Consider the following 12,868-nt stretch of genomic DNA (forward strand, 5'->3'; position numbering starts at 1 on the left):
CCACATATCAATAGTGTACAGAGTGATAATACATTCAGTAGGCCTGCATAATAAATATATTATGTTCTATAGTCAAAATAATGCTGAAACACAATCCTTCTAACAAATACATATGCTCAGTCCACATATATAAATGTTTAAATGTAAATGGGTGCCAGTGTTTCGCAGAAGCCTGTATGTTAGCTGAGGCACATGTAGATAGGGATGCACAGAATCCACTATTTTTGGATTTGGCCGAATAGCGAACCGAATCCTAACTTGCATATGCAAATTAGGGGTGGGAAGGGTAAAACATTTTTTACTTCCTTGTTTTGTGACAAAAAGTCATGTGATTTCCCTCCTGCCCCTAATTTACATTTGCAAATTAGGATTCGGTTTGGCCGGTCAGAAGGATTCAGTCGAATCCTGCTGAAAAAGGCCGAATTCTGGCCGAATCCAGAACCAAATACAGGATTTGGTGCATCCCTACATGAAGATGATGTAGGTGGCCTGTCCTGCTGGAGGGAACTCTTTATATCTGCAATTCCGCCACATCAGTAAGGAACAAATATGGAGATCTATTTCACCATATACTGAAAATTCTTATATATAATATAATTATTATTGTCAATGCTATCATAGACAAATTATATATTATATATTCTGCCAGGCGAACCAGATCCGAATCCTAATTTACTTATGCAAATTAGGGGCGGGGAGGGAAATCTCTTGACTTTTTGTCACAAAACAAGGAAGTAAGAGATATTTTCCCCTTCCCACCCCTAATTTGCATATGCAAATTAGGATTCGGATTGGTATTCGGCCGAATCCAAAATAGTGAATTCGGTGCATCCCGAATATTCATAAATACATAAAGAACTCCCTGAAGTCTGATTATTGCCATATGAATTCTGAGCAGCAACTCAGCCTCTGGGCCTCCAGCTGCATTTTTGGACTGCTGTAGCTCCCATAATACAGTAATTTTGACCAAAATAGTGCACCTCACCACTCTTTGTTCAGATACTTCCAGCTCTGTCACCTGATCAAAGGGCAGTTTGATACACGGTCACCCACCCGGTCTACTCTGAACACAGATGATAGCCTTGCCTGGGATGAACCAAAAAAAAAAAAAACTGGTTTCTGTTGGTATCACTCCACTTTTGTTTAACTGTGCAGTATTAGACAGGCTAATTCAATCCAACATTTTTCACTGGTTATATGTCACTCTTGCGAAACAAAAGGCTACGGGAAATTATGAATCCTTCAGCTAATTCTACCATGTTAAATGGTCTTGCTTTAATATGCAGACATCCAAGTCCCCAGTGATAAGCCCACTAGCCTCTCATTGTATTCTCTCTACCATATGGATGTGGATATTCTAGACAACCTTGTAACTGCCAAGTATGCAAGAGTAAGGTCCCGGGCAGTGTGAAGATTGTCATTCATTCAGGTCATGGTATATCTGTAGTAATAAGTCAAATCAACTGGACTTGCTGTGTTTTTCTTGAAGATGTTCCAACAGTTATCCAACTGGCTTTCTCAATTCAGAATGCCTTGTAACAAAGATCTTTCTGGAGTAAATACTTTGGAATGTTGCTCCAATCAGCATAAACTGGTTATCATAAGCAGCAAGGATGTCATGAAGTTAGATGTTGATTGTATTAGCATGATTGGAGCTATAAGGTGTTATTAAACCTTCCATTGTATGTGGCAGACAAAAGATGTTGCACCCCCGCCTCCATCAGATTCTGGAAACAGAAAGATTTTCGCTCACAGCCAATTATCAAAACTGACGCACCCCACAAAGACTTAAAATCCTACCGTTTAAAAAAGTGTCTTGGTCAGGAATGAAGAATGCTCCGGAGCACATTGCTATCAGCACCACAAATTTGATAAACCAAAACCTAAATTTAAAAACAGAGAGAGATCACTTTGTCTGGCACTTGAACATGTCATCAACTATTTCCAAAATATTCAGACCGACATTTCAGGGCTTACTTATATACTCATAGGCCAGGGGTGATGGGTTGATGCGATTCTACAGTACAGGGAATTTATACATATATGCAAATATGTCACTTAAAGGGAATCTATTAAAGGGGACTATCGTGAAAATGAACATTTAATATAAGCTTCTTCATACTGAAATAAGAAATATAATCAATTAAATATTTTGCATCATTTCCAAAATAATCAAGTTTATCTTCACTATTCCTCTCTCAGCATCTGTTTCTCTCTTCATGTAGGAATTGGGTGTCAGATAATCATTGACAGTTAGATCCAATAGATCTTATAGGGGGGGGGGGCTTCCTTTCCTAGCAGATGAATTAGAGCTCATTCAAATAACCGATTGCAGTACAAACAAAAGAACTGCCTTTTGCACAAATCCTGCATGTAGAGAGACATGATGTCTGTTTATTTTAATAGAGTGAGCTCTAATACATCTTCTAGGCAAAAGGAGCCTCCCTATACGATATATTGCATCTAACGGTCAATGACTATCTGACACCCAACTCAGATACTGAGAGAGGAAAAGTGAACATAAACTTGATTATTTCAGAAACGGTATTGAAGTTTTAATTGGTTGTCTTTAGAAAACTTCTTATTTCAGTATGCTGAAGCTTATATTCAATTTTCATTTTTGTGATAGTTCCCCTTTAAGAGCTGATAAGAGTGTCAATATGTTTTACTACATTAATATATAATGAAATGTACTTATGCACTCTCATTTTAGCAGTGTTTGTATTTATTTTGTGTTTATTAGAAACAGTTTCCTCTGTGACATCTGGAAATACATGAACAGTTCCAGAGGTAGGCAGGCTGTATGAATGAGCTCTGAGAGGCAACTCAATTGACTTAACTCCTATGTGCCATTTGCAGACATACTACAGTAGATGAAAGATAACATACACAGTCTGCCTGGGTTTGGAACTATTTAGGTGCCTCCAGACATTTACACAAATGCTGTTCATCCTTGTGCAGGAAACAGCGCCATGTTATTAAATATCTGTCACGGAAGCATCCATACTTGATAAACATTCCTAAAATAAATTTAACAGATGGTTCACAGGCTATATATTTTCATTAACATACACTTAATTACATACAGACTTGTAAACGTAAAATAATTGGCTCAAAATTATGATGCAATATCCTAGCCCTTTAAGGGCTAGTTTTTTCTATTTTAAAGGGATACCGTTATGGGAAATAATGTTTTTTCATCAGTTAATAGCGCTGCTCCAGTAGACTTCTGCACTGAAATCCGTTTCTCAAAAGAGCAAACAGGTTTTATTAATATTTAATTTTGAAATCTGGCATGGGGCTAGACATATTGTCAGTTTCCCAGCTGACCCAAGTCATGTGACTTGTGCTCTGATAAACTTCAGCCACTCTTTACGGCTGTATTGCAAGTTGGGGTGATATCACCCCTCCCCCAGCAGCCTAACAATAGGAAGGTAACGAAATAGCAGTTACCTAACACAAGATAACGGCTGCCTGGCAGATCTAAGAACAGCACTCAATAGTAAATTCCAAGTCCCGCCGTGACACATAGGTCATGATGATGCGGTAATGGCGGAGCTATCCCAGTCTGTGCCGTCTCCTACTCGATCGAAGCTCTCGCGATATGCCGATCGCTTCATGACGGCTACATCTCCTGAATCGCTGCGGAGCGCAGATTAATGCATATCTAGGAGTCTGGTATCTTTAATATCAACTCGGCTTTATTCAAGCGCAAATACAGTTACATTATAACGGTGAGTGTGCACTTCTAGCGCGTTTCATGCCCGCAAGCTAGGCACTTCCATCAGATGACACTCTGATGAAGTGCCTAGCTTGCGGGCATGAAACATGTTAGAATTACACACTCACCGTTATAATGAAACTGTATTTGCGCTTGAATAAAGCCGAGTAGATATTAAAGGTACCGGACTCCTTGATATGCTTTGATCTGCGCTCCACAGCAATTCAGGAGGAGGCCCACTGTGACACATTCAGTTACACTGAGTAGTAGAAACAACAGCCTGCCAGAAAGCAGTTCTATCCTAAAGTGCTGGATCTTTCTGAAAGCACATGACCAGGCAAAATGACTTGAGATGCACCTACACACCAATATTACAACTAAAATAAATACACTTGCTGGTTCAGGAATGAAATTTTATATTGTAGAGTGAATTAATTGCAGTGTAAACCGTGTAATTTAGAAATAAAAACCATAACAGAATCCCTTTAAATGTAAATAATTGGCTCAAAATTATGATGCAATTTATAAATTTTACGTTTTTTTTTTTTAAGCTTAAGATGGCAGTGCTACACGCAGGCTCCAGCCTCCCGCAGAGAGGAGACAGAGCACTTACCCATTATGAATGTAGGCTCGCCAGCTCCTGCTGTTCCTAATAAACAGCGTTAAAATGAAGAGGATGAAGAAGAAACAGGCCATGCCAAAGCAGACACGATACACAGCAGAGTATCCCACTAGCTTCTCACAATCGTCACCAGCCTGGATGTGCTCACATACATCTTTATAAAAAGGAATCTGATGGACAGAATGATAGGATAACATGTCACTAAGGAACATTAAACAAAATGGAAAATACCACTGGGGTACAGCCGAGATAGTAAAGCGTCTATTTCCTATAGCAATGTCTTCTGCCACATAAGGTGTGCAGGTAGGGCCTCTTTTCCTTCACATGCTTTACTGCCCCATTATATCCCCTGTGCTTGTTATTCAGCCAGACTGTAACTTTCCAGCAGAGCTGGAGTCATTTATTTCACTCGAGCACTGGGAACTGTTTCAAGAAGCAGACAAAGAATGATAAATGAATTCATTAATTGTGGCTTTGGATCAACAGTATAAACATACTGTAAAAAAAATATCTAGTGTGTCATTTACATTCACTTGTGACAAGCAATGAGCTGTGCAATGAATGAAATCTATAGACATTGCTCTAACATTCCAGGTATTGATCTGCTCGGGTCATACGAGGATAAGATGCTGTGTATCTCCCAGCCTCGCCTTTTACCGCATCCTCACCAGTGTTTCCATCTCTCAACAGAGCAGGCTGACAGCAGGAAAATTACCCACCGCAAGACTCGAGTGAGAACAATACCAAAATTAAACTTTAATATGATCTCCCTGTCATGAAAATGAGAAACCTTATAAATGTATTTAGTTAAGAATTCTGTACCGTTTCTGAAATAATGGTTATTCTTCAGTATACCCCCCAAAGCAACAGGTCTCTCTAGTCATGCAGGAGTCAAGAGTTCTTACAATGTACAAGAGCTAACCGTCTTTCAGAATAACAGACTCGGTCACAAACTGTAGAGTAACTTGATTATTTCAGAAATGCCGTTAGCAGTGTCAGAGGAGAAATGCCATAGAATTTTCAGCGGACGATTGTTAGAAAGTCCTGTTCACGCTGCTGATGAAGCCTCTCCTAATAGTTCCACTTTTACATACAGAGCTAAAGCCATAAGTAAGTGGATCACAATAAGAAATATGGCTTTATTGGATCAATTAAGTCCCTAGCATTAAGCTTGGTCTAAGCTGTCACTGTCTGGCTAGACGCAAACTTCCTTGTGGCCTGCCCCAACCATTCTATTGTGTTATAAACCTATAAGAAAAATTAAGCACTAGGGGTAGACCACTGTCCTGCAGTGGAGTCTTCTGAAATAAGGGTCCTAGGGTGGAGTCCTCTGAAATAAGCGTCAGCCCAAAATTACCTGCCATCGGCATTAAAGGAAAACTATACCCCCCAAACAATGTAGGTCTCTATAAAAAGATATTGCATAAAACAGCTCATATGTAAATCCTGCTTCATGTAAATAAACCATTGTCATAATAATATACTTTTCTAGTAGTATGTGCCATTGGGTAATCATAAATAGAAAATTGCCATTTTAAAAAATAAGGGCCGCCCCCTGGGATCGTAGGATTCACTGTACTGTATGTTAGGTCACATGAGCCAATTAACAGACAGAGTTGTGTCTTTTGCTTCCACACTTCTTCCTGTTACAGTAAGAGTTGAAGTATTTCTGGTCAGGTGATCTCTGAGGCAGCACACAGACCATCACGGAATGGTGGCTCAAGGCAAGAGATGTAAAAGGGCAATATTTACTTAAATATATATTCCAGTTTGGTAAGATTCTTTAATATGCCACTTAATATGATATAAACTATCTGTTGCTTAAGTGTTCATTTTGGGGGTATAGTTTTCCTTTAACATTAGGAATAAAACATACAGCGAGATGCAATAAAACTATGACAGCACAGGGAAAATTTCAAATGGGACATCTAAAAGCAATAGATCTAAGGATAGTTTTGATTGGAAGATCCAGTAAAGAGACAAGAGCATATTAATCCAGAGAAGACTGGTAAGGGCCTTCATTTCATATAACCTACAGTGCAACTATTTTGGGACAGCTAAGGATTCTGGAAATTATAACTTCCAGCAGATTAGGTTGGAGATATACTAGTCAGTTAAAATATGAATGTCTACTAACTGCTACATGTAGCCCACTACCCTTGTTTATTCACTACTATAGAAGCATGCCCTAGGACAGGGGTGTCCAAAAGGTAGATCCGGATCTACCAGTAGACCTTTAGCTGGTGATCAGTAGATCTCAAGACACTGTCTAAAGCTTGTCTAAAGAACCATCCTATTTCATGCTTTTCATTCAGTTATTTAATATGTTAAGGTTAATTAGAAATAGATGTTTAAATATAACAATATGCATTTTATCATAAATCTATATTTAAGTAATATCGTGCATGGCACAGAATGATAATGTTTTTTTGGATGTAGATCAATATGGGACAACATCACTAAAATGAGACCTCGCTTTATTAAAATACAGGCACTCCTGCCCTAGGGGGGATTGTAGGCATTAACGTTTATAAGGCAGATGTGCAGAGAAGGGACAAGAACTGCAGCATTTTTCATATAATTTACATTTTTATAGGGTCTCCATTTCTGTTCTGCATGGCTGCACAGGGAAGCACTAGGAACTCACATTGTCTTTCATGAAATCTGCAACAGTTGGAGACATCATGAAGCCGCAGGTGACAGTCACTAGAATGAAGTAGAGAGCGTACATGAGACGGGTAGTCGTAGACTGCTTTATTTTGGGGCAGAAGGAACAGCAGAGGGCGCAGGCCGCAGACCCACAGCAGCAGGCCACCTGGAAGAGAAGGAACATGTATGAGTGTGGGGTACAAATGTACATAGCACTAATGTAACGGATGGCAGAATATTAATGAATTCAGTATTAAATTTGAATTGGGCTTAAGTGCAGCAGCACTTGCTGTATGGCACCTTAGGTAACCTTGGTATCCATGGTCACGGCCCTCTCTTAAAGGAGAATTCAACCCAATTGTTAAAAAAAAAAAACCCTACCCCCCTACCCTACATAGACCCCCCTCCCCTACTAGCTGCCCCTCGGACAAATGCTCCTATGTCTTTACTTACCCCTCTGTGCAAATTCTGTCCAGCAGAGTTCACGGGCGCCATCTTCTTCTCTTTGGTAATCTTGGAATGAGACCGGCGAAGAATCGGATGTGCAGTTGGAGCAATTTTCTGTTTCGCGACAACTGTTCATGCGCTGAAACTCACGAAATTGCCGAAGCGCCAGTCTCATTCCGAAGTTTACCAAAGTGGTTGAAGATGGCGCCCGTGAACTCCGCTGGACAGAATCTGCATGAGGGGTAAGTAAAAACTTAGGGGTTTATGCCGGGGTAGCAGCTAGGCTGGGGAGAGGAGGGAGGGGGGTCTATGTAGGGTAGGGTTTTTTAACGTTTGGGTTTAGTTCTCCTTTAAAGCAATACTGAAATGTTGCTATAAAAATCATAGTAAAGTATCCATAAGAGGAACATATCCATAAAGTGGATTACCGTACCAGAGGCCACCCCTTCAGACTAGAGGAAAAGAACTTTCATTTGAAGCAACGTAGGGGGTTCTACACAATCAGGACAGTGAGGTTGTGGAATGCACTGCCGGGTGATGTTGTGATGCTGATTCAGTTAATGACTATAAGAGGGACTTGGATGATTTCTTGGACAGACATAATATCAAAGGCTATTGTTACACTAAACTCTATAGTTAGTATAGATATGGGTATATATAATTTATGTGAAAGTAGGGAGGGGTGTGTGTATGGATGCTGGGTTTTTATTTGGAGGGGTTGAACTTGATGGACTTTGTCTTTTCTCAATCCAATTTACTTAATATATCAAGGAGGTGCTGCACGGTGAAAAAGCTCCTCAAAGTTGCCCCAGCCCTGCGAACCTTTGTGAAGCCGACCCTCTGACACTGCTAATAGATTGCTTCAGTGATGCTGGGCTGGGTACGGAGCAATCCTTCCATAGGCTGAAGTCCTGTTTTCATTTGTAAGTAGCCTATGGAAGGATTGCGCCGCCCCAGCCCAGTGTCAACAACACAGAAGATGATTTAGCAGAGTCAGCTTAATGAAGGTTTTGGGGCAGCTCTGGGGGTCCTTGATATGGACACGTTCTTATGATCTTTATAGGAAAGGGTTGGTATTGCTTTAAAAGTGATACCATTCGCTGGGCTGGGTAGTGGGCTGATGGCTGTGCAGTCAGGTTCATGCCAGCTGCTCAGGAAAGTCCCTGTAATATTGTGCCCTCTTGTCCTTTCACTTTCTCCTGTTATTGAGTTTCTATGATCTGATGTTTGAAGGGCTGAACCACTTGTTTAACAAAAATTGTACAAATTTATTGGATCGTTCCATAAAGCAGTTTAATTACTAACTTGAAATGCAGGGCTGTGCAGCTTTGGCTCCACCTTAAGCCTGACAAATGGGATAAAACATTATCAGGCCCAGTTTTCTATCCCCGTACTCTGAGCTCTCAAATTTGTATAATGGTCTTTAGCGCATACCCATCATATATATCAGAATCACAGAATTGTGTGGGCAGTTTTACTCTCCCCAATCTGCTTACATTCAGGGAGTATCCCTAAATCCACCCCAAAGAGTATCCTAAATGGTCATTATTTTTTTTTTACTTTGGGTACTTCATGAATAACCAAGAAAATTAAATTAAAAATAAATGCTTATTTAGTTTCACTGAAAGAAACAGGGCAATAACACTGTGTTCTATGTAAAGGCGTGTCTGGAACAGATACTAAACTATCAAGTTGCCTCGGATAGATTTGCTCTGACATAACTAATAAGTGTAGGGTAGGGAACAGCAAATCGTTTGTTGGGAAACCCATTAACAATTACAGTAGTGTTGGTGGCAAAATGCATAATATCAGTGCATACAATCCACGCTTTGTCCATGGCAACCACAGACTGAGCTGGGTATAAATCCTGGAATGTATTTTTGAAATTTAAATGAGGTTTTTACATACAGTATATCTTGCTTCTGAATACAAGTCAGGTATTGCATAACTCTTATCTGAGCCCAGGCAATTGCTTATAAAACCTCTCCTTAGAACAAGAATGGTAACACTTTCACATATTAAATGTGGCATTAAAGTGCTGCTCAGTGCTCAAAATCCTGCAATAAGCCACATCCATTTCCATTGTACAGTAATTTCCAAAACAATACTTACCATTCCCAGAGGCATTTAATAAACCTTCTATTGTTTGTAAGAAACAAAGAATACCTTAGAAGTATGGACCACTTCTTATAAAGGCTGTACCCCCCCAGATTGGGCTCCTGCCAAGCAAACCCACTGGCCATGTCCGGCCACTCATATCCTATTGATGCGGCAATGGAAAGGACCACATTTTCCAGGACTGGAATGTTTAAATCATATCTACAGGCATTGAGGGGAACAGCAAAGCCATTTCACTAAGCACTGGACACCAGCAGATATTAAGTAGGAAAAAACAAAGATATGTTGGAGATCTTCTAAGCTCATAGTTTAGTGCACAGTGTTGCTTTGTTTTGCTGCTCTGAAAAAGATCCCAGATGTAGACCTGGTTTCCATGGGTTACTAGACCCATTTTTCAACTATTGTTCATGACTTGATTGCACTAAACCCACACCTTGGTACTGGCACTCAACTCACCCAATTTAATCAAGACATTAACAAACTTAGATGACAACTGTTTAGAAATACATCAACAGTTCTAATTCTTTCCCAACAGCAAAGCAACTCAAATCCATAACATCCTAGCTTCATCCCACAAATTTATACAAGAGGCTGGTGGGGGAGCTGTAGATGTACCAAGGGAAGAGTGGGCTAATATAGGCCAGGGAACTAGGTACAGGCACTGGCCCATGTAGAGATTCCAGACACTTTGTCTCCCTGTCTCAGGATGAGCCAAAAACATTTGGAATCACTCCCCATTCACTTGAGCGGCCCTAAAGAAGAACAAAACCACAAGTTTTATAGAAAGTGCGTGCAGAACAGAAGGGTGTGGCAATAGCAAGGACTCGTCTGACTTGTTAAATGCCTAGGATAGCTTTTTATACTATTGAAGCACGTATTCTTAGAACACATTTGTTTCTATCTGTCCCGACCTACCATTTCTCATGACCTTGATCATCCCTATAGAAAGAAATGACCCCCCCCTTCCGAGGCTTCTCAGATTGCAGCAAGGTGCACAGCACTTGCATAACCTTAGGGTAAGATTTGTTCATAAAGAATTTATACAGAATGTCCTCACAACAAGCAATAAAAAAAGAAAAAATGCCATTAAAAAGCAATGGAATGCATATGAATTCCCTTGTACAAACAACCGTTCTGAGCAGTAATATTCTGGCAAACATTCAGTGATAAAGTGGGAGCAGATTGCAACCGGAACAAAATGGGCCAGAGATGTGTAACAGCTGCTGTGTCTCAGACTATTCCGACTGTGTAATTTAATGCTCCGGGGATTCCTTCATGTTGTGTATAGAATTAGCCAGCGTGCTGATCATGCAAAATATTCTTCCACGTTTGCCTTCCAAGTACAGTTCAGGAAAGAGACAGCAAGACTGCTCAACTATTTCTGTCATATATCAGTCTGCAGGGTCTTCTTCAGTCATTCCTAATCTTAGGCGGCTTCTACCAGGTCTCATTATTCCCAGGGAAGCAGCCTGACAGAGCATTGCTTCCTCCCAAAAAAAGTGTCATTAGCTTACAGGAGAATTAAACCCTAAAAATGAATATGGCTAGAAATGTCATTTTATATACTGGACTTATTGAACCAGCCTAAAAGATTGCATCTCTATAGTAAATGTTCCAGATCTTCAAAGTTATCACAGGAGTTTGCCATCTTACCAGTGATACTGTAAGGGCAGAGACATGCTCAGATTCGGGAGATTAGTTGCCCAGCGACAAATCTCCTCTTCTTCTAACTGCCTCCCACTGGCTAGAATGTAAATCGCCGGTGGGATGGCAATCGGTGCGCTTCTTTTTCCGAGGAAACTTTGGGCAACTTTACACTGCCAGTCCATATAGAGGCTACCAAATAGTCAATCACAGCTTCATTTTGGCACCCCATGGACTTTTTTTTCATGCCTATTTTGCTCCCCAACTCTTTTTACTTTTAAATGTGGCTCCTAGGTAAAAATAAAGGTTTTAAAAATAAAACTCTATTAATTGTTTGCATGCGTTTTCTTAACCTTATCTGAGAAAAAATAGCTTCCAAAGAAATGAGCATTGGCTAGAAAGACTCTGCTCCATGTTTCAGTGCACCTCAATAATATGTTGCTTTATGCAGATACTCTGAGATTACTGGCATCTATGCCTGAATGGTGGGTGTTACTACATGTTACCACTGTCCATAAAATCAACCCTCTCCACCCCTTTCTCTCTCCAGTCTCCTGGACACACAAAATATATGACATATAATATATCAGATAGAGTGTGGAGGGATACGCTCACAAAGCCATTTGTTATTCTACTCAACTGAATTTCCTGTTCTTGGAGATAAGGTCTCTCTCACTTTTTTTTTTTTGCTCCAGTTCAAAAGCAAACTTATGGTAATGTAATAATTACTTAAAATTCTGATGGTAATGATGTCTTCTGCATAAGAGGAAGTCTCGCATATCCTTATGTCAAAATAACCAACACAATTTGCAGTGAATTTGTATAGGGGAAATGGTCTTTATCTCACCACCACCAAGGCATTTGCCCTCACTCCTGTTAGGGTAAGGGCAGACGCAAAGTTTCGGGGAGATTTAGTCGCCTGGTGATAAGTCACCTCTTCTTTGGGGCAACTAATCTTCCCGAACTGCCTCCCGCCGGCTAGAGTGTAAATTGCCAGCAGGACGGCACTCTGAGCACTTTTTTTTCCGAAGATGCCAAAGTTTCCGTATGAGGCAACTTCGGAAAACGAAGTGCACCGTTTGCCATCCCGCCGCCGATTTATTCTAGCCAGCAGGAGGCAGTTTGGGGAGATTAGTCGCCACGAAGAAGAGGAGCGATTAATCTCCCCGAATCGGAGCTTGTGACTCTGCCCTTATGTCTGGGTCTAGTACATATATAGGGTTTCACAGGACCCTTTATCAAGCTTGATAAAGGGTCCTGTGAGACTCAAAACGTTGCATTTTTTGTCTACTGAGCCAATAAATCACAAAAGTTTCATAGAAACAACGTGTCAGTGTGCTGCGGTCTGTTGGATATTGTATATGATTGATACCCATGGCAGAGTGGGAAATTGACTGCTAAGCACCTGGTCCTCAAGGGAAAAGAGACGGAGGTGAGCACTTCATTCTTGTGTGGGTCTAGTACATATGGCCAGGTGGGTGCGCACCCTACATTAGTACAGGTATGGGATCTGTTATGCATAAACCTCAGAATGAAGTCTCATATATTATGCTAAATTATATAGAAAGTAGCAGAATGAAATCATTGGGGGAATTGTTGCTTATTTCCAAAACAGAGACAGTATTTTCCTCTCAAGCAGCACAGAAGAGTAGACTCTATTTTGTCAA

General features: G+C 40.4%; 1 protein-coding gene across 1 annotated transcript in view; it reads right to left on the reverse strand.

Annotated features, from left to right (window-relative positions):
* serinc5.S (serine incorporator 5 S homeolog) overlaps positions 1-12,868 on the reverse strand; it is a 31,375-nt gene that overhangs the window by 11,541 nt on the left and 6,966 nt on the right. The window contains exons 2-4 of the mRNA XM_041580527.1: positions 6,991-7,158; positions 4,335-4,513; positions 1,801-1,883 (exon numbers count right to left, since the gene is read on the reverse strand). Coding sequence (XP_041436461.1) covers positions 1,801-1,883; positions 4,335-4,513; positions 6,991-7,158 — 430 coding nt within the window. The remainder of the gene's footprint in view (positions 1-1,800; positions 1,884-4,334; positions 4,514-6,990; positions 7,159-12,868) is intronic.

The sequence above is a fragment of the Xenopus laevis genome, chromosome 1S, assembly GCF_017654675.1.
Source record: "Xenopus laevis strain J_2021 chromosome 1S, Xenopus_laevis_v10.1, whole genome shotgun sequence".
Taxonomy (NCBI): Eukaryota; Metazoa; Chordata; class Amphibia; order Anura; family Pipidae; genus Xenopus; species Xenopus laevis.